Source organism: Ylistrum balloti, unplaced genomic scaffold (genome assembly GCF_031769215.1).
Source record: "Ylistrum balloti isolate Yb309-2 unplaced genomic scaffold, AGI_CSIRO_Ybal_v1 Utg370230, whole genome shotgun sequence".
Taxonomy (NCBI): domain Eukaryota; kingdom Metazoa; phylum Mollusca; class Bivalvia; order Pectinida; family Pectinidae; genus Ylistrum; species Ylistrum balloti.
The window spans coordinates 1,191,538-1,215,878 of NW_026782190.1; the positions used below are offsets into that span (position 1 = coordinate 1,191,538).

At 34.8% G+C, this 24,341-nt stretch overlaps 1 protein-coding gene across 1 annotated transcript in view; it reads left to right on the plus strand.

Annotated features, from left to right (window-relative positions):
- The window catches only part of LOC132552026 (obscurin-like protein 1), a 134,439-nt gene that overhangs the window by 97,868 nt on the left and 12,230 nt on the right, over window positions 1-24,341 (plus strand). The window contains exons 2-4 of the mRNA XM_060216171.1: window positions 10,990-11,126; window positions 16,746-16,959; window positions 21,817-21,855. Of these exons, the coding sequence (XP_060072154.1) occupies window positions 10,990-11,126; window positions 16,746-16,959; window positions 21,817-21,855 (390 nt within the window). The remainder of the gene's footprint in view (window positions 1-10,989; window positions 11,127-16,745; window positions 16,960-21,816; window positions 21,856-24,341) is intronic.

A 24,341-nucleotide genomic window follows, 5' to 3' on the forward strand; every position in this document is an offset into this window, starting at 1 on the left:
TTATTTGTATCGTCTAATTGGATCTGCCGTGCAAACCGTATTCACCACGTGACACAAAGTAGGCATTGCCAACAATAACATCCAAAGCAAAAGGTCGCCAATAGGTTTTTGTATCGACACTAGTTCTAGAAGCACTAAAATAGAGCGCCGAAATTGCTGTCTGGCGGTTCATTTACAACTTTGAAATATCATTTGGATAGAAGTTCTGGCGCTTCATATGTACTAACGTCAGTGTTGATTATTTTGATGACTAAATACTTCGGCTGCTTAGTATTATGGATCCTGTGAAGAAATAGATTGAGAGGTCGTAGGTGATTACACCGCCCCTCAAAGAGACCGTTTTCTCATCTCAAATGTAATGTCACCTCGAGAGAAATTTTGAAGAATACGGATGAGTAATATAACATATGAAAGTTTTTCGTCTCGGTCATAGCGTGACAACATGCATGGCCGTCTATGAGGCACATATGACTTAAAGAAAGTATCAAAGAGTCCTTGAATTTGCAATTTAAGTGTATTACTATGATTTATTATCTACAACGGAGACCGTAATGTAAATCAGCAATTAGAATTATATTGTTTCGTCTTGTTTGTAATTCTACGACCTCGCAACATCTAAGCTGAGATGATGGCAATCAATTTCTGGTGATCAGCATCCAAAGAGTCTGTTTTATTACAGTCACATAACTGCATCAACAGTGCAAAGGTGTATATACCTAGTATATATCTATTGATAAGGCATGTATTACGATAAAATGAGTTCTAATAGGGATGTTCTTTATACTAAATGAAAAGAACATGCGAAAAGATACCAAACATCAGGAATCTTTGGCAACATGTGAGATATTTGATACAACACCGCTACTTGTTTCCGTAATATGATTATTTTAATCTATTTTCTGCATAGTATTTCGCGTTCTAAAAAGTCCTGATTCCATAGAGTTTATCGGCATTTGGGAAAAGAAATAACCCGTTTAATTTCATACCTTTTTAAATTGCTTTTCTTTAGTTCTATATTTTTTTCTTCCTATATCGTCACTATTGAATTTAATTCTATTTCTCTCTACTTGTTCTCTACATTAATGGGAATAATATTTTTGTCACTCTGAAACTCATTGTAGTCGACTTACTATACTCGTATCTGAAAAAAAAATGTAATGACTAGATAATTCCTGGCTTAAATAACACCACTAATGAGTGGAAATGATTGGAAAGTGTCAAGTGTCGCATAGCTGTGCGGATTACCTTACTGAGTTGGCACCTATTACCACGCGTGAAAATTTGGTCTGCAGCAAATTTTTTCTGGTGTTTTCATGTTTGTATGAGGTTAAAACAGAACTCTGATTCATATTTTTCGAAACCGTGTTCATGGTCAAAGATTTGTTGTCATTTATTCACTATGATTTTACAGTATATCGTTAGACAATTTATATAGACTGTCTACATGTATGTAAAATCCGCTGTACGAAAAAACACGCTCTGATGCTGAAGAGTACGTTTGTCAAAGCTTGAAGACGTTCTTGCACGTCGTGTAAGTTGGGTTAAATGTTGACGTGTGATTTAATGTCTCTAAGACGTCTTAACTCTATATGGGATTTCTTTGTATAAGTATGTTGACACTATCTTTGTCAGATAATGTTCTCTATCGTATATTTTGGTCTTTGTTTTTACTTTCATGTTGTCACTATCTTATGTTTCGGACCGCCGTTTCGGTCACTGGTGTATATTTTGGGGTAATGGGATCGCGAGGCGGCTGTATGCTTTAGTTTTCAGGATACTGCTCCTATTTTGGTCTGCGTTAGAGCGATATAATTTCTTAGCCGAGGTGTGTTGATACTGTGATAAATGTTCGTTTTCTGTGTGAACGTTTTGGTCATTGTGTTTTCTTTGAATTATTGCTTCTTTCCCTAATATGATTTTCAAGACAATCCTCTTGTTTGCAAAACTAATGATCTCCCTCGGGTTGAGATCAAATCCCAAGCAGCTGTAAAAATTGTAAATCTCTGTACTGAAGTTGTTATTTCAGTTTTCACTCAGGATTAAATAAGCTTATATATTCAGAAAACACCAAAGACGTATCATTGTGCTTGATTTCAGAAATAACATGATAAATGCATTAGAGTGACCAGCTGCATATAACATACAAATTGGGTTTATCTATCCATTTACTCTCTATGCAATTACCAGAATATTTAGGAATCAAATTCATGGATTCTGAATGTCTAATTGCGCTTAAAAATAACATATCTGTCGCCCCATAAGACCCCGTTCAGATCCATTGCCAATTACACTGGATGAAATTAGGGCATGCTTTTTTTTATTATTAAATTCTGTCAACGTTAAGATAATTGGGAACGCTTTCGACTGTTAGTTAATATTTATAGTTGTGGATCGGCCGAATCATGATATCTTTTTTTATTGCTAGGGGAGTGTATTTTTTGAGTTTCTGCCAGACAGACACCGATTTGCTTCTCATCTTTCGACGGAATTCCATGTCTATTTTCGTTCCGTATAAATCTACGCTTATCGCGTTTCAATTGACAGCGGAAGTTTCCTAAATCAGAATCATACATCTGTTTGATGACACATGCTAAGATGGGTATGGGTAACAAGTCTGCGTAAGACTCGATTTCTGTATGAACTGTATGGGTGTGTGACTAAATGTGATTTACGATAATACCAAACAGTCGTTTCGGTGAGCACAACTCCGTTTATAGGAATTTATGAATAGTGCCAGGTCTGATTTATAAGATATTGTAAGAAAATTAATGTAATTATTTATTTATAAACTTTCACCGCAGTCAAAGCCATAGCAGATATCAAGTTTTAAAAACTCTCTTCTGGAAACATTGAATAAATCAGGCTTGCAAGTTGTTGTTCTTGTTTTAAAATTTTCGATCTCCACTGTTAATGCAACACGAGATTATGATTGTCCTTTCTCAAAAAGTTACTGAAGGAATAGAATAAAATAGAATGTACGTATGTTAGATTGTTTGACATGTTTTGACGTAAGTATTGTTATTCCTTATGCTATTTGAAAAAAAATGTCTCCCCAGTTAAAATATTTAGAATCTCAAGTCAAAGTTGTTAAACAAAACGTGTTTTACATAATCATAAAAAATGCATTTGGGTAGTGATTAGTTGGTTGGGTTGATGGATAGATTGATGGATGGGTGATGGATGGATGGATGGATGGATGGATGGATGGATGGATGGATGGATGGGTGGGTGGATGGATGGATGGGTGGGTGGGTGGATGGATGGATGGATGGATGGATGGATAGATGGATGGATGGATGGATGGATGGATGGGTAGGTGGATGGATGGATGGGTGGATGGATGGATGGATGGATGGATGGATGGATGGATGGATGGATGGATGGATGGATGGATGGATGGATGGATGGATGGATGGATGGATGGATGGATGGATGGATGGATGGATGGATGGGTGGGTGGGTGGGTGGGTGGATGGATGAATGGATGCATGGGAAGGTGGGTGGATGGATGGATGGATGGATGGATGGATGGGAAGGTGGATGGGTGGATGGATGGATGGATGGATGAATGGATGGATCGGTGGATGGATGGGAAGGTGGGTGGGTGGCTGGCTGGCTGGATGGATGGATGGATGGGTGGGTGGGTGGATGGATGGGTGAATTGATGGATGGATCGGTGGATGGATGGATGGATGAATGGATGGATTAGATAGATGGATGGCAAAAAGGCATTGGAATGATATAAGTCAAACATAAACAAACACACAAGTAGTAGAGGTCGTAACGTCTACGGAAATAAAAAAAAAATCATATTCTAAATTGTCACATTTCTTTATATCACGGGATATTTTACCGCAGGTTCAAATACAATTAAGGCGATATACGCGGATTTAAAGATAAACCAGTACAAAACTGCCATTAAATTAATACTGGGAAAGTTTAGACGCTACAAAGCACACTATAAAACGGGGGTCGTTATTATGATGGACGTTTTAATTATAATACTGATGTTCACTAGACATTAACAGGACTGGTAGAGAAAGATAAACAACGCGTACCCTTCAATCGTGTTTATGTAGCTACACGTGTAACAAACAATTATTCTAAACGACCTTGATTATCTGCCACACACGTCAGATTTGCGCACTTCGTATATGTATAGAGCCCTGAACATGCATACAGAAAAGAATTCTTTTCAAGTAGACAGAATGCTGTGTCTGGTAAGGGCTTCGTTGTCAATTTAACAGAAATTTGACAAGTATTCAATTTTTGAGGAATATTGGTAGTTTCCTAACAGTACGAGAGACTTCAATAAAGTACAATATATTTTGGTCACATTGATATTGCCGTCCAATCTCTGTTTCCAGCAATCTCATTTTTTGCTCAATTTAGACGAGATTATAGAAATTGATTAAGGCTATCTTGTGGGAAGTAATCTGGTCTGTTTAAAACCTCGACTTGAAACCTTGTTATACAGTTTCTACAATATTTTATGTTCTTTTGTAACATCCAGATTTCTACAAATCAAATTATTCTCTTGTCCCTATAAATCATGTAATTACCGAGCATTCGTAGACTGGGGATATCTCGCCAAACCAATCCTCCCGGTAGGTGTGGGAATAGCTGCAAGTAAATTTTGTGATAGTTTGATACGTGTAAGATATGGATAACGTTGAGTTCATTTTTCCTCTTGTCATCTAATTTGAACGAAACGTTAATTTGTGTTTTGTAAATAGATTTCAAAATTCGAGACGGAAGATGGAAATATTGGAATTATTTTCGTTTTTATGGAAAGCTGATTACAAATCCTTGCTGAAATACTGCGATCCGCGTATTAGGGACACAGGAAATTACTAAAACTATAATACAGAAATCCCGAAAATAAGTGGCTTGCGATTTTATATTGTCGCAACAACAAATATCATTTGCAGACAGTTTCAACGATGAAAGTGCTATTCAAGCGCATTTTTGAAGTGCCATACCACGATATATTATCATTAGAACTTGAACCCAATATAGAATTTACGATGTTCAGACATATGATAATCATAAACAGTTGCCGCAACAGTGACACTTGTACAACACCCTCACATAGCTATAAGTACCCCGACCGTAAGTGTGATTTGTACCCTTACTGTCAGCATTCCAAAGAGTACCTTACCCCGACCGTTAGTGTGATTTGTACCTTGCTGCCAACATACCAAATAGTACCTCACTCCTGACCCGTTACAGTCAGTTTAATACCTCAACTGTTAAAGAGACAATTGAAGAATCACCCGTGAACATTCATACTCTCTAAGTGTGACCCAATGATTGATGTACTCTGTAATCACAAGTTTGGGACTAATTCATCAAACACAATTACGGCCACACACCGCGGCTTCCGACGTCCAAAGTAGAAGAGACATATGCTAAACAATTTACACTGCCATACATCAGCCGTTAACAAGGGTAACTATGTCAACATAACACGGCCTAACTGTGTCACCTAATGATGACGGATACAGAGGTACAGCTATATGTAACTAGTCAACACAGGCAGGTACGTAATAATCTACACAGTTTCCCTTCCTAACAAATCAGCTTTCTTGATCGAGTACATAAAGAAAACACTTTAGATGGCCGCGTTCATATTGAAATTAATCTCATATCCTTACTCCTGTAAAGTGGTAGAACGTACAGTAATATAAAGGCACATGTATACCACTATTCATGTGGCGAGTAGTCAATCTTCATTATACTGCCCGGTGGTTCCTGTCAGCATCCCTAGTTTAATGCCATCTCCCAACATAGCTGACCTTCAAGCCGGTCTGCACCTACGAAACCCCGTTGTCAAAAAGGCCTTGTCAAAGTGACCAAAGGAAGGAAGCATTTCCTGTTAAGTGAGAGGAGTGGTGACCTACCCTTTGTGTTGGTATGGTTATAATCAATCTGCCAAAATACATGTAATACAATAGAAATGAAAATTAGAATATCATTTCTGATAATTTTCGAGCCTCTACATTTAGTACAATCTTCCCATGGACTCTTTAGTTGTTGAAGGTTTCATGAGGGTATTTTTATTATATTCATATTAACTTTCATTGCTTGGGTTTCTCTCACTGTGTTTGTCTTTCACCTTCCTGTTCAAAAGAGGAAATCTCAACAGGTATGAAATAAGCATGAACAAAAAAACAATAGAAATATTTAAGAATATAGAGAAATGCTGAAAAGAAATATTGAACAGTTTTTCTGTCTGCTTAGAATTGGGCTAAATATAATGAACAGAACTTATGTTGATCATAGCGTTACGTTCCACCTATTTCAAGCTACCGTGCATTAATTTGCCTGTACTTAAAGAAACATTTGACCGACACGTCCACTGCACGACCGGTAGCGCGGTACAGGAGGTCTAACTTCGGTAGTGTTGCCGCTTCACAAATAGATCGGCATGTCAGCTGTTTTACAGTTTGATTACAGACATGTACGCCAGGCTCGTAGTGTTTGTTTATCGGCGTTAGATCGGCATTTAGGATGAAAGAGATCATCTGACATTGGGTTGAGTCCTGCTGAAATGTTTGTTGTCGATAACAGTGATTCTTAAGATAATATGACGGTATGGAACCTTCCCATCTTCAATTATCGGCAAACGACCATAACTACACATGCTTGACTGTTATATCGTGCTAGTTATCTGCTGTGTATTTGTGAATATACAAAACGTGCATATCATTTCGGAATGTGATAAAGGTCAGGACTGTAGTTTCGTGATAGCGACATGAGGGTACACGCAAGAGAATGCATTTCCGGTATTTCTGTAATTATTGAGTAGGACATGACTGATTTGGTCTATGACGTGGTCACTTCCGTGCTATACCATTTCACATATCATTAAACGAAGAACATGAAAGGCTAATTACACATGGACCTCTGATTTATTGACGTACAATGTCCATTGTTAACAAGGCGGGTATTGTCACTGCATACACCGTAATTATAAAGGATGAATTCAGGTAGATTCCATACCGACAGCAATATAGTGTGAAAAAAGAGGTTTTAATTAACATTGATTTTAAGTGAAGATACACTGTACCATTCGGTAAGACAAATATACCTACAATGTAATTCCGAAAAGTCTTTCATTCTCCACCGATGTGTTTCATTTAGAAACAATTACAGTTTTTTTTTTATACCGTTGTTAAATTAGAGCCATACAATTCCGTTATCATCTATTTCAATAATTACAAATTACGGATCAATATGCATGAAAATTTGCTTCTTCAGAAACCAGTCTTACTTAAAAGAGAGCCATGCACATGATGTTAAGTGTTATTCCAATAACGCGTTATATGGTCAAGGGGACACCAACATTCCTTTTTTCAGTACTATAGTGAAATAACAGAAAGGAATAATGAATGCTATTATAAAAGCATCAGAACGCTCTTGAGATAGATGCGGTACGGATCAATGAAAGCATGGAAGTACCTACACGGACAGTCAGAACTTAACCGCTAGTGATAAGTACTGTCCGTGTCCGTCACGTCACGGCTAGACCTGTCCAGTGTGCTAATAAAAGAAGTTGTCGCCTGTTCGAATAACAACATTAGGAAACCCAGCAATTCTAAAAAGGGATTATTTTTAAGTACGTTATCAGCCGGTACAAACCCAATTTATTCATAAAAGAATACGTGTCGGCCTAATTGTGGTAGAGAGTTCTGTAATGGATTTGTATCGGCTTAGAATCCTACTTGGTTTAGTTAAAGGTGAATTTCCTCGTTGTGTTCACACAATAGAAACAAATTCTAGAGCTGAAATGAGTTTAAAAATCTAACAAAAGAAAAAACGTAGAAATGACTACTTAAAAACAAACCTTGATTTTATTGAATCATTAGTTTAAAAGTGACTTTTTAGCCTAATATTCATATGAAAACATACCACATGTGGTTCATGCTCAACAGAACAATAATGATTAGTATATTGTACAGTTGTAACCTATTATCAAATAACATATAAATCAATATTACAATGCGGACGCTTAATTTGATAGACTTGAACACAGTGTAACGAAAAAAAAAAGTTTCTTTTTCCTAAACCGTTTAGCAATATACATTGTATGCAAAACAAAAAGTGATAATAATAATGAAAATGATACATATGTTTATAATTTGCAGCTTGCATAATAATTATGTATCTTGATACAAAGTTTTTACATCAAGGACGTCGATGAGACAATCAAATTTGTTGATATTCCCAAAAACTGTTTCAAATGATAGGTACTGAACAATTATTCTAGAAAGCTATTTATGTAAAATGTGAATGCCATGTTTAGATAATGTTGTCTTAATAATATAAGTGAGGAAATGAGATATAAATTTTAAGTAGACAGCGAGTATACTTTGAACATTGTAGTACATTGTTTGAATCATACAGTGTAGAACGTCTGTTAAGTTATACAATGCAATCTGTTGTAAGATGTTATGAACACAACCAAAACTAGTTTGGTGATGTTCAAATATCAAGGTACACAATGCATAAAAAAAAAAAAAAAACAAGAACTGTTTGCATGTAATTATTAGTCTCGCCCCTGTCTGTCACGTGGTATCTTACTATTACCGGATTTCCTGCTCCACAGAGCCTATTCAATAATAATTCCATTTTGTCATACACGCAGTAACAACTTAGGCGATGTATTTCAATTCTTTACTAGAGCGGCACCTGTGCGTCCTGTATTGGAAGGCTACAATGGCGCGTTTTAAATATGTACTTAAACATTTGCATATCTTATGCGAGCAGATGATATTTTGCAGTATCAAAATCATTCCTTCATTATTCACAGCTGTTATACACAATAACTAAATAATCTATAGACATGACGTGTTAGAACGTCTGGGTGGTCCAAAAATTGTGATTTTGTAATGTTCTAGACCATTACATAGAAAAAAATCTACACTACATATGTCATCAGCATTATAGTACATACACATAATTATTTGTTTCTTGTGTGTATTACTAGTATGTTTTCGATTACATTACAAAACATATGAAAAATCAAAGTAGTCTGTCAAACGGTGTATCTTAAAACTGAATGGTTTTAATATTGATGTGTTTGAAGTGCATTGTCTGTCGATCACTTACCATTTCCCTTGATGAAATGGGCAAAACCTGTAATAAGGGCGGCATTTATTGAATCTTGTGTATCTTGATGTACCTACAACACTTATCGTAAAAATACTAGGTTTCGTCATCTTTTCCCTTGATATTTTTTCCGGCAATATAAAAACAACATTTAAATCGACACGAACAACATAAGGCTTTTACTTATAATGTCCCGGCTACTGGAGAACAGAAGAATGATATGTCCAATATAATTTAATAAACAACCTTGATGAATGTAAATGCTGAATATTTATACGAAGAATACAAATTGATGAAGGCCTAAAATGACTTGAGAAAAGCTATATATTACATCAAAGTTAACATGTTTAAAAAGGAAAGTGAACTGCCTGTTCCTCCGATAATTTGTTGCGTACAACATCGGTTTGCCCTGAGGGAGAAATTAATTACTGGCGATAATATTTTTACAATGACTGCTTTCTATCAATCACAGATTTTACTCGTCAAAATTTCATGCACTGAAATCACCCCGCAGTATCATACAACCCGATCTAGATTGTAATGTTATTTTCCTCGTTTTGCGTTCGTTGAGGCGTTAATGATCTATTCTTATGAAAAACTAATACCGAATTACGTGTTGTTATCCGAATGTGATGTATAACACTAGAGTCACAGCTGTCGACACGTCAAAAAAAGTTTTTTTCTCTTTTATCCTCTTATTCCAGCTCAATGCCCTCGTGTAATTTGTATACATTGTAAATGAAAAAAAAAATATCCATACCATTCCATACCATACAAAATGCACCAAAGACCTCATTAACGCATTCAGATACGAGCTTTTCGAAAAGAAGCTTTAAGTAGTTTGGGATACAGTATTATATTTTCAGATGCAGTAAATTTTTGATGTTTACAGTGTGTTTAATTTGATTCTACTATGCCTGATTTTAAGTTTGTATTGAAAGGTGCTATTTACTTGTGTGTCTTGTTCGTATATATATATATATTAATCATCTTAAGATGTAGTTCTACTTCCATAAAAAGTTGGTAAAAGCATGACATGTATGTATACTAGTCACACTTTAAGATTAGAATGCCAATTTACAACCTTAAAGAATACTGAATATAGAAGAAAAACCAACCCGATAGACGGAATTGTGAGCATAAATAGTCGCTCCGACATCAAATGATTATTTATACATTGATACAGATACTTTGTTCACACGATGTTATTATAGTATTATGATAAAAATATACCGATGTTTCATTGTTTGAAAGTTTTCATATCCATTCTACCTGTCAGATGTTAATGAAAAATACGATATGATGACTCTTAGTAATGTCAAACAGTTCGTTATTAATAAATTAATTCAGGACTTGGTTTTGTAAAAAGTGTTTATGTTATTTTCTCGGTTACCGAGAACAAGATCTTGCAATGTTATATCTTCCATTAATATTGTGTGGCCATTTTACTGAAATTCGGATCTCAGCGAACGTCTTTATCCGTTTAAGATACATGTATGTTTGACATATAACATGAAAAATGTTTTTCTTTGTTTATTTATTTATTTTTTTTTATGTCAGCATACATTTTATAATTCTTTTAATACAGGATGCATTACAACCCCAACTCAACCCCCCTCAAAAAAAAAAAAAAAAAAAACAAAAAAAAAAAAAAAAAAAAGAAAAATACAAACAAACAATCTTGTATACAAAATATTAAGCGGTGTATTGATCATTTGCTCTGGTCCGACCAACGTAAGTACATTTGAGTTAACCTTATCTTACGTGAAACAGAAACGCAGAGCTGGTGGCCACAGAACAAATGAACCCGCCACATGACTCATTGTATTTTGTTTACTTGTCAAATGTTTGACCGAAATCCTTGTATATTTCTAGGTATCCCTATGATGACGGCGATTGATTTCCAGTCGACATTAGACCCTAAATTCAACCCCACGCCTAACAACGTCACCTTCATGAGGGGCGACCTTGCTATCCTGTCTTGCTCAGTAGAAAACTTGGGCACAAAATTTGTAAGTAGTTCTATATCTTATATTCACTTTTTTCTGTTTCTGGTAATGTCTTTAGTTCTTCCAACTGAGAGACTTATTCACGCTGATAAAGTTAAAAATATTCACAATATATTACAATCCCCTCTGATAATTTGTATTCCGTAAGGACCATTCTTCTGTGATGCTTTTTTGCTGACAAAACCTCTGCTTTACAGGTATATATAGCGGTATTTGGAAGCTAATCTTACAGATATGTTTTGTTGTTCTTTCTGATGTCTTACATAGAGTTGCCCTTCCCAAAAAATAGGTGGGGCCAAGATGGCATGTGACATCTCACAGTCTTAATCATTCAGCATCCACCCCTCGAGGCCTATATACTGGCGCAGGTCGTGCTTTCTCCGGGAACTTCGGCTTTCCACCACCCTTAAATATAAAATTAACTACAAAAGATGAAAATATAGACTGTGGTGTTTTTATATATCTACTTGATGTTCAGGTTAATTTGCAAATGAATTGGCGGTAAAAACTGACTCGCCCGTTGTTGGTATAATATAACTACATTAGATGTCACATTACCGTGCTCATTAAGATAGCATTATTCAATTACGTTGATTGTTCTAGTGAATTGTTGAACCTGTAATTTGGATTTATAGGATTCTTTCTTTTACTAACAACACTTTTACATGCATATTGGTTATCGCCACCTGATAGTGTACAGTGCATACTTACATGCATGTAACCCCTATCTTACATATGTTTTGAACACGGGTGAACGTCGACAACTCTGATTTCCCATGAGGGATGAAAGTACTGAGTTCATGTAATTATCTCATACTGGCAAATTGTAGATGCAATATATTCCTGTATGAGGAGTATTGCGACCATTTCCTATAACTCTGAGAACTCTTTCATTCTAAGGCGTTTATGACATGTATGACCTTTATCACTGCTACAGAGAAGGAAATATGCTGAACTGTATGTTTAAAGAATGTCCGTCATAGTTTAACTTATAGAAGCTGAACAGAGTAAGTAAAATCTAAACAAAACATCTAGGTTAGAAGTGTATTGTGAACTGTAATGACAATGAAATACCGGATAAGCGTTGATTGACATTGAAGTAAATGGAAACTTTAGAATGCAATGGATCAGATTCCGATAACCGTGACAGGGGATCACACAGTAATTTGCTTTTCTGTCCTACTATGGTAAGTAGAAAAAAACCCACACATACTTGGCTTGTCGCACTTAGGTCTGGCAAGATCATTGATTAAATATTTAGAACGTTGATGTGGAATGTGCTCCAAATGTTTCGGATGTTTCTATGCCAACCGTGGTGCTTTTTTTAACTTGACTCTCGACTGGCATTGCAATTGTCGATGTTTTGTTACATCCGCCATTATGGTAGAAAGGGGTACATAAGTATCTCCCCCTATGTGAACAATTGACAAAACTAGTCTTATAGAGATACTAATGTTGAAGCTAGCGATTACATGCAAAGCTGTGAACGAATTAATGTTTTTCGATATCCAAACTGATGGGAAAATGTGTCAAAATTCCTTAGGCTGGAAGTATGTTTTATCCATTTTCTTTTTCAATGAAATCTGACTGCTTTATGATACATTTCTAAAATGACCAAAGCTGACTAATATACCTTTCTATTGAAATTTGAAACTTTGATATTGTGTAACTACTACGTGAACTGGCCAATGGTGCGTTTAAACTGACTCCTATGTGTAACTAATCATTTGTCAATCACAATATGTCAGTGCGTGCTTGAAGGCGTTAGAGCAGTCTTCACACCATATTTCTACATGTATATCTTGTATATCAAACCAAGGGCCATAACTAAGAAAAGGTGTGTATAAATGAAGCATGACAAATATAACAAGATATGTTAATCATCATATAATGATGAATGTGTCTTATCATGTCCATGGCTAATTGATGCTTTTCATCGCGTACACTAACTTTTACAAACAGTATAAGCTACAATTGAAAATATCCTATCATATTCTATTTCTTTGTGTGACACGAAGCTGGGCATATTTGATGCTCATTAGTTTGCCTGTTGATTCCGTTATTTATACCTTGTTCTCATTTGAGAATGTGACATTAATTATCTGGATTGGCTAAGGTTAACATGGCTGGTATCGTCGATCAAGCAGAAGACGCTTACTCTTCCGGAACACATGATCTTATTCTCCTTGTACTTTTTCAGGAGTCTCCGGGTAAACCTTTCTTTTGATCATATATTGCCTTCGTTTTATAAAAAATATGATTATGTTGACATGTTCGTATTTTCTTGAAGATTATTGATATACACTACTGATTATGGATACTACGGATATTCAAACCAAGTTATAAAACAATAACGATAATAAAATGCAAACAAGTTTTTTTGTATAAAATCCGTACAACATTCAGAGAACCTGGGCTTTACCCCTCCCTGAACAATTCTTACGATACCTGTTTGAATTAAAATCTTAATTATATATAGGTTTATCTTTTATAATATTTATGTTTTTATAAAAAAAAATTAAGATGTAAAGAGTCACACAGTTAACTGGAGGTTAATAATTGACATCAACTTGAAGGATAGAGAAAAAGTAGGATCGTATAGTAAAATTCTTCGACTTCTTTTCAAAGTATTCGACAGATAGGGAAACATATGAAAGTAAATACATTCAATAAATCAATCAATCATTCAATCAATTAATCAATCAATCAATCAATTAATCAAGCAAAAAATAAAAGCTGATTTTTTTTAGGAAATTATCGGCATGCACTATTACTGAGAAAGGACTTTGTTCTCGTACGCTCACGTGACAGGATCTAGTAATGGAAGCACGTAAAGATGAAATTGACAAACATGCTGTTAGTTAATTACCAAGAAAAAGAAAATGGTATTCGACAGACTATTTTTGTTCCTGAATTACGAGTGAATTTCGTTGAGATCATGTATCCATCACATGTTTTCGTGTTTAGTGAATAGCAAACCTAACTCTGTGATTAAAACAAGCATTAGTGAGGCTTAAAGGTTCATTTGTTGCTATATGAAGGTGATTATTATCTAATAAAAATGCCAAAGTGATTATTGGTATTTTCATTATCGGACAATTATAAAATTTGAAATTAGTAGTGAAACATAAATGCTACCATGTCCACTAGCTATAATTTCGTAAAACAAGTACACACACTTGCACACCTTATGCTATTGTTGAAGAACATGTTTAAAGCATTCTTGCAGAATAGCATATTACGGTAGTAAATCTAAAATGTCCCAGTAGATTAGCCTTTCCTATACCTTGAATAATGAAAAGTGTCATAACTTAGACAATGTTACAATACAAAGGGAATGTTCCCAATATGTTGTTCATTTACTCTCCCCTATAAAACAGCTGTGAAGTTTTAAACATAATACATGTACATGGTAGATAACAAAGGAATCAGCTGTGACGAGAAAGTGACCCCGCGAAATGACGTCTCACTACTTGTCTTTTGTCTGTATGCTTTAATTCATATACTATTGTAAAATTGAGAAACATTATTGTTTGGAAATATGTTTTTAACGTACAAATTGTTTTTCGCAAACCAGTTTCGGCTGTGCATATTGTAGTAGAACAGATGGTAAAGTGCTCATTAGCTTAATTCATCACGTATATATATTGAGAAGAAGTTGAAGTTGACAGGTCGTTACTAACAATTAGTCACAACGACCTAAGGTGACAAGATAAAGAAACCTAAATACGCCATGGTCATTTGACATTTGCCAGTGACCTTCTGACGATAGATATGCCCTTTTCAAACACAAACAGCATCGTCTTTTTCTGTTTGGTTGTCACTATATATGTTTTAAATCTTACTCGTACCATTTTCTTGTCAACGTTCAGCAAGGACATAGGTAACAAAAATTAAATGCCACGATAAAAAATAGATTTTAAAATGTGCAAAGTGACAAGGATTTTTACAATTGGACAAGTAATCAAAGATGGCGATACCAGTAAAAATTAACAATGGCATGGTCAAAGACGATGTCGTGAATGTCATGCTTTTCTACTTTAGGGCAATGAAACAAGACATGATAGATTTATGTTTTTTGTCGTCATTGTTATCCATCGGTCATCTTGATGTTATTGTTCAAATTAGATTCAAGCAAAAGCAAGAACAATGTATTATTGTTGATACATGAGAAGTGGCCGTTATATTGTATGTGATATTAGACAATATACAAGCAATACCTCGTTGTCGTTACCTCCTTGGGTTCACTGAGATCTACATTGTGTCATCGATGGAACAAAAGATGCCTACTTCCGGAACACTGAGTGTTATTCTACTTCGTCAAGGAGTCTCCGTGTAAATCTTTGTTTTGTACTTATATTGCATTAATTTCAACAAATGTAAATAAGATACAGTAGGGTACGATTTAAACAGCATCCATACAGCTGTTTTATCATTCTAGGACTCGTCAGTGAATCTAAGGCCTAATTCGTTAAAAAAAATAAAAAATTGAAATAAAAAAAACAACCATAAATTATCAAGAACAACATGGCAAGGTACGATAACGCCAAGATTCAACAGATTTAATCAGGTTTCAGTATTGCATAATTTGAATAGAACGTGAAGTGCATGCGCATATTCTGAACCACGGCGCTTCTCGAATGATACAAAACGTTGCATGTACAGGTAGCTTACAGCAAACCTCGGGGAAAACGTAAGCTTCGTTAGAAATGTTTTCTTTGCATACATTGGCTTTAATTAGCTGCAGTTTATAATGAGCCATTCGTTAACAATTCCGCTTTTTGAATATCATTGTGATGAAGCTAGTTTTGCTTTTTAAATTTCATTTCCGAAATTCAATGGATTTAGATGAAAATAATGATAGCCTGATACATGTATTACACATAATAATGTGCAGTGTTGAGGTCGATCCACTTTTTGTATTTTGCAGCGGATGCTTATGTTCGGTGAATCTCACAGCTTGTATTTAGCTTTACATACTAACTTTATTCCTTGCAATATAGGGAATCGTGGACACAGGGAAAATCCAACAAAAAACAAAGTCTACCGAACCTTTTCTTCGTTAGTAAGGATTTTCACTCACAATTAAATAGCACCTTTCAATACAACTTCAGAATTAAATAAGCATAGTCAAATAATAAACTAAACTACATAAAACAAGACGTTTCGCTCTTTTGAGATTTGTCAATGATACTAAGGGCTTAAAATGTTGGGGCCAAAATGTCAGCTTATTAACGGGAAATTGTATTAACTCAAATGTATAGCTTAGAAACATATAAACATGTCTTTAATCATGCCCTTTTCCAAATGAATGAAAACATCACACGTGGAACGGTGTCACCACATTTCAATGCAATAACATAGCATAGACAAAAGTGATTTGATGGACGGATTACTTTTTTAAACAACATTCATCTCAGCCGCGTAAATAATATTCTTCAGAGCTTAAACCATAAACAGTATTTACAAATATGCCAAAGTAAACTATGTATGATGGTTTGCAGCAGATAAAATACTGACGTGCAGAAACATGTAGTTGGCTTACATAATACCTGAATTTGAAAGGCATATCGGATGTTATTTCCATTGCTGTTTTAAATGTATTATTTTTTTATGTTGCAGGTGATCTGGCGAAGGACAGCGGATCCAAATCCACTATCCATAGGCAAGACTGTGTTTGTGGCAGACGATCGGTATCACATCAATTATATAGACTACAGAGTTCAGTGGGATCTGTATATCAAAAATGTCAGCCAAAAAGATGCAGGCCTCTACGAATGTCAAGTCAGCTCTCGCGAACGCAATATACGACGAGTTGTTTTCTTAACGGTAATAGGTACGTTGAAATATTTCTCTACAGTTGCTTCGTTTAGGAAGCATGACCAGGTATAAAAAGAATAAAATTCATGTCTTGACTAGTTGAAACCGTACATGGCTACAGCGGAATCGGAAAGGTTTCTGAGCCGATTTCCTGCATTTGGAAACACATATGAGATCCAAGTCTTTTTCTTTCTTACTAGTAGTTGTAGAACATATACCATGTAAACGATGTTTACCCATATCTAAATGAATAAAACAAAGACAAAATAACCTATTGTGATACTGAGAGCGTTATGAGTAAAACATTATAAAATTGTATTGTATCTATTTGCTTGGTGTTACTTAAGTCACATGGCGGTAAAGAAAATGCAAAAAATAATAACAATACAATTGAAAAAAAAGTAAAATAAAATAAATAAAGAAAAGCTTTTTGTCGTCTTAATGATAAAAGTATACACTCATGTGTAAGGAAATGTTACCGAAGTTAAATCTATCGAAGCACACTTATATTTTAAATTACAAACTTTCTTTTCTATCGCCTTACCTGCATTGTTTTAACAGTTTCTTTGATTTTATATGAACATTTACCAACGCGCATGTCGCATTAAACCCAATACAGAAGAGAGACATCGGACAAAGAAATGATTATCTAAAATACACTTTCGAAATAGTTTAGACAATTTCAAACCAAAATCCAATATATAATACGTAGTTTCAAGCGTCGATATGACCAAACACCATGCCAGATCTCCTTGGGGGCAACTGAAAGTCGCGTGTTTCTCGGTTTCAGCTGACTATTAATCAATGGCTGAGGTCCAAAAGAAAGGTTCTCTGTGAGAAAGCGTCTAGCGTGTCTTACGGCAGGGATTTATTCAAAGTGGAAACATCTTTGACCAGCTTCCAAACATCACAAATGCTATGGAAGTGGATCGTTGCAATACCAAACGCTTACAACGTACTTGATAGCCACGAATAAAACACGTGTGGTGTTCGATAAGCCATGTACCGCGGAAGTTACTGTTAAATATTTGGTTTCGATATGCTATCACTAACACCTGAACGTCTAAATTGCATACCCAGTTATTTGAAGAGCAGTATATCACCTTCCAAATCAACATAGATAATACAATCAGAAAGGGAATTCTGTTGCTCTTAAGTATGCTTTCTTCCTTTGCTTGTATTACAAAATAGGAAATGCTTACATCCGTACAGTCGCACAGACAGATGTACAGAAATAGAATACACAAAGCGCACAGTCGCTCACAGATAGATGTACAGCAATGACACGCACAAAGCATACAGTCGCACACAGGCAGATCTACAGCAATAAAACACACAAAGCGTACAGTCGCACAGACAGATGTACAGAAATAAAACACACAAAGCATTCAGTAGAACACAGACCGATGTACAGCAATAAAACACATAAAGCATACGGTCGCACACAGACAGATGTACAGCAATAAAACACACAAAGCGTACAGTCGCACCCAGGCAGATGTACAGCAATAGAACATCAGTAGTCAGATGTTGTTCATAAAGATGATTTTAATTTTATCCAATTCACAATGCAAGTAAACTTTTTTTTAAATGTGAGTTTACGAACGAAGTACAATGTTCATAGAACTTAGCTCGACGAAATGATAGACGGACGCCTAATTGATCAATGATGGACCGAATGGTTTCTTGTATGAGTGACATATAGAAACAGACTTGCATCAGATTGAACGGAGGGTTATTAAATACCCGTGTGTTCAGATGTTGCTGTCTTCGATGTTTTAATGGATGCAAATATCATCAACCTCATTTGTTATCTTCTAAAATCTTATCTCTTTGGTCAAATGAAGGAAACATCTCTTGATATATATATATATCTTATAAAATGTTGTTTTAAAGTGATAAAACCTGCAGGTGTCAAATCATTCAATCAAATATACTGACAAAGGGACTCCTGATCGCACTGTTCACGTGGAAAGCAAACCTTCCAGGAATATGGGCGAACATGTTTCTCGTTAATTTTTAATAAAGAGCCTTTGAGATATTAGGCTGATTTATACCCTATGAAAAGGTCTTACTTAAACATTTTCTTATTCGCCGCTGTGCGATTTCTGGTAGCTGTCTTATTCCTATGAATCTGAACCTGTCCGTTTGTTACAACATGTCGTCTCGGTATATATGCAATAAAAGAAGCCTTCTAGAGATGTTGTGGTCGCCTTTCTACTCACGCCATATTAGAACATGTAAAATGCAGCAAGCTAAAGGACAATAATTCTTTTGTAACGCCCAAATGTCCTTTTACCACAAATGTGTGTTCATTTTAAAACCATTACAGCAGTACAATACCGCTAATGATATCTTTTCGGTGTACTCTTACACAAAGCCTGTATTTTTTCTTTTCATTCAAATCACAAATAGTCGAAATCTGTGTAGCATAATTGGTGCAACGCTAATGTACCACTTCATTATTGCTTTTCTTGTGTTGAAATTTTTGATATACCTTGCTGATTTCTGTTAGTTTTATTGCTTTCTTAACCATGGATCGTAGCTACATGTGTTGTAATTTACTCTCATTTATTGTTTTTGTCTAATCAGCGTTGTCCTCTGTGGAATTTGCAATTTCTTGTTATCTTCTTTGACGATGTTTGTTTGTTTGGTATTTTATGGTGCCTAGTAATACCTTGTTGATATTCTATGACTATACCCATCATATCGAGGTTGATTTATCTGTATTACGCCCATGTTTACCCCAAATGTGCCCCTGATTTGTTCTTTTATTTGTATACACCGTCTATACATTTGTAAAAGCAAAACAATAGTTACAGATTTTACATTATTCGGACACACCCGGACATAAAACTGATTTGCAAGCAACAACCCCGTTTTGAAAAACAGAAAGGGAAGTCCAGACGAGCATCCGGAGGTGAATACTATCCCAAACCAAAAACACCTGTTTATAAAGAACTACGCGCTTTCACAGAACTTTGTTCAAACGAAAGATACATACCATTCTATTTTCAATGACAATAATGGAATGTGCCCTTTGTAAAAGCAAAGACTTGTATCATTACGTCAAAACTGTACCATTTATCCTAGTATAAACCATATATATAGTTCCTTAAATTGTTTATTCATCACAAACAAGTATGGCACACGTTCACTAACTGACTCGTCTTTCGGCAGATTACTTTTGAACATGTATATTGCTAATTTGAAATTTAAATGTGTTTTCAACATACAACGTAAATGCGTCTTTTGCCAATTTTCATGTATTCAGGATGCAAATTCACATGCGGAACGGAATCATGCAAGTCGTTGGTTTCTATTCAATAGTAAAAGCTAAGACCGATAATGCTTTGAAACCTTTCTTGGCGCATGTATACTTGCGTGTAACAATAAATTCACCTAGAGTTCTTCAATATTGACAAAAGCCTATGCGTATCAACGGGTGTGGTATAGATATTCCAGAAGGCAAGAACAACTGAGTAATGCATTTTTTAACCTTCATTATATCTTTCAGTTGTATCTGCATCACCAAAATTGTATTGGAACGCAGTTTTCTTCTGTGACTTGTGTGGAATTCTCTATCGATTTATTCGAACATTCAATCAGATAAAACAGAAAATGTATTACATATCGTATGTACATGTTGGCGATGTAACAGTACATATACAAGGTATCAAGATACATTTTTGGAACAATGATTTGCATGACAAACTTACATGATTTCCCGGCCGTACTTAACATTTGTCATTATTGTGTTAACCTTATGACTTATTGTTGTGTTTGTTTGCTGTCTAAGTTTGGATTCTAAAAAAATATAGCTGTTATCTGCTTAATGATCTAGATATCAGAGAAGAATCATAGTGTTTTATTCTTGGTTAATAAATGTTTTATACAAGATAATTTTATATTGAGTCCGGTAAAGTTGTTCCCGCACATATTTGAAATGAACGTTTACGTTATTAATTAGAACACTATTGGGGCAGCAACTGTGAGTTAAGGTATATCATCTGTCAGATAATAGCTTATATGAAAACAGAAATATCCGATACATTTGATAAATGAAAACTAGGAATATTAATAATAAAACATTGATTGTATATATTTCGTAAAAATTGTATAAAAGTAAACATCTCATTTTACTACAAACATAGATTAAAAAAAAAGTAGATGCAAACGCTGAATTCAATTGCATCATATAGCTGTTTCCCACTTCTTGGACTTGGCAGCGGTGCTAAAAACCTAAAGGTTGAATTTTACCAAATGGTTGAGGCGGTATACTAGCTCTGTAATTGAATGTAGTATTTTTATATGCATCTGTTAAGAGAGGAGAATCAAGTACATGAATGGCAGGTTATGGCAAACGTCAGAAACAAAATCAGTCCATCATTGTCAACCACCTGCTAACTCGAAAATTGTACAAAAGGTCACCCAAGGAATACAAGTTTGGAATCATTAGAGCCAAAAGCAACAAAAATACTAATATGTCAAAAGAATTGCAATCCAAACTCAGATTCAACAGAACGAGGGCAAAATACAAACGTGTATGAACAAAAGAAATACTTACACAGAGACTCCAGATATGGTACAAACATAATTATAGATTACACTGCATCATATCATACAGCTGTTTCATTTATCACCGTGGTGCTTGTTTCAGTGCCATATTAGTATCATGAGAACGATGCTGCTGAAGCAGCTCTTTTTTTTTATTGATATTGTTTCTCATAGCTGCATGAACATACTGTGTGGTTGTGAACTTAACAAATGGTTGTTATATCTAGTTGAATACATCTTACATCAGTTATTAACGCATGGTAACCCTTACTTTTAAATTTAAGAATAATTTATTCATTTTTTCCTGTCATTTCAGAACCACCAGCAACGAGCCCAAAGCCGACACCTAAACCAAGTGAGTGATGTCATTATCTGTAAACATGTGCTTACATACAAATTACACCGCCATATATAATCCCCACCCCCCATTTTTTTTTTTTTTTTACTTTTGATCATCATCCGTTGGTGTTTATCTCTTCCTTGTGACATAGCTAGCGAACAATTATAAGTTGTTTCGTAAAGATGCCTTTCAGCATGCTTCCGCTTCGTCTTTATTTCGAAAGTAACATTTTATTTCACAAAACATATTTCTGTCTACTAAATCAAACACGTGGTAATGAAGAATGAAATGTTATACATGTATACCTTGAAAAATGTCTTTATGTGCGTGTTTCTTTGATATGCAACGCTTTACAGTTGCAACACACGTTTTTAGTATGAAGACTATACAGCATAATTTTGAATTGTTTTTTTAATTTATCGTTTTTTGTTAAATTTATATTAATACGAAACGGATCAGACGCAAATTTAAAACACTTAAAAAATACATTTTAGATGAATTATTATTAATTGCTATTAGGTATCAGTATGCAAGATACACAATATGTGAAATATAGAATTTAGAAACAAATTATAATCCACTAAGGAAGGTGTGTATATGACTTATATAATACTTATGGTAAATGTGGTTGGGATGTTATACTCATATATAAACGTCAATCGGTTGTGTGATCAAGTACATTTCAGACCACGTAAATTATATATTTTTTTAAACCTTCATATTATACTTGTAACATTGTTGTCTAACCCTTTTTGTGTTTGGTTGCTTTGCATTTAAGCGATGAACGTTGTTTATATTTTCTTCTATACAAGTGAGCTCGAAATCACAAAAAGCGAAACGTCCTCTCTTAGAAGGAGGCGTTGTTCTTCATTACATCGTTTTTTTATATATATCCCTCTCCGATAGCAATTACGGCAAATTAGCTGAACAAAGCCTAAACTAGCTAAACAGAATATATTTATTCCAGATGGTCTAGAGCTATGGTTGATGATATTTAACTCCAAAAGATCTTGATCGCTTTATGGGTGAATTATGACATCCCAAGCTACAAATCCTCAGAATGGTGTAAATAATCTGTCTATAGTAATTGATAAGATTATTTGTTTATCTTGAGGGAAAGCATACTCGGTTACAATGTTTAAAGTATCTGATACACATACCTACATACCAAGTCGTCAGTATACATTGATTTTTATCCGAAAGAATACGTTTAATGTATCTTAATTTGTCATATTTCAAGTTAAAGGCAATCATTTCGATGTAAAAAAATAAAAGAAATTACTATATTTACATGAAAATCTTAAAATCGGGGAATAAGACCGGGTGTTCCAGACGAGTCGATCTAAATAAATAATGTCATTTTAAATAATGAGAACAATGTATTCAACAATGGAATAAACAACAAAACTAACGTGCATCAAACACGTCCACTTTCATACTTCTCTATCCTGTTGAACAACTCTCATCTTTTGAAACTATGTGTTACGAATTGGTCCATTAGTTGACGACTTCTTGCATCAAAGACGTGATAATTTGAATAGGCTATTGAATATCGTAAACATGTAACAACTACCACAGGTTGTTGATGCCGGAAGTTTGCTCACCGGAAATGGAAAATTAACAATAGAGAAATTGAAATCATCACATTTGTCATACAGTTTGTTGGAAAGCTATCCATGTTGATTTCGTTGTAACAAAAGATCGAGATAAGCAACTGGTTTAGAAGGGTGTGTCTTGTCTTTGATATCTAATTCTGGTGAGTATATATAATGGGCATGGTCAACTCATTTCTTCTTATTTATAGAAAAGACGTTATCAATATTTCTGAAAGTGAAATTAAATGACTTTGCAAGGTATTTATGACCTGTTATGATATGCTCCATGAATTCTAGGAATGAAACTTGTTTTGCTGTTACCATTGCGTTGAAATGTAAAATTACAATTCTTAATAACAAAATTTTCATTTTCCAAAATATACAAATATTGAATGTTACATAAAACATTAGTAAGATCTGTTTCGGTATAGTATGTCACAACAAAGTTGTACATACTATAGGCACCCATAAAGAACATAAACTACATACATGTATACTAGAGAAGCACATGATCTGTAGCTAGATGTTCATTATCACTATATATTGAGAAAAGTGAAATATAGACATCAAATAAGTTAAAAGCTACCAGTGAATAAGGAAAGATGAGATTAAATACAAATGTGGTGAATGGTATTTATTCACACTCTCAATATTTATACTTATATAAACTCAACAGAAGACTCGAATTGCCTAATGTCATATTATTGGTCACGGTAGTAATATCGTCAAGACATAACATAGCCGCAAATAAAATCATAGTGATACCATCTTTTTAAGTGGTGCCAGAGCAATTGTCAAGCAACTTCTAGGTAATGACTACATACTTCCGATAAGTTCATTAAATGATTGGGAACGGCAAGTGTATATTACTATGGTAATGGACAAGGACGATTATCTCCGGAGGTT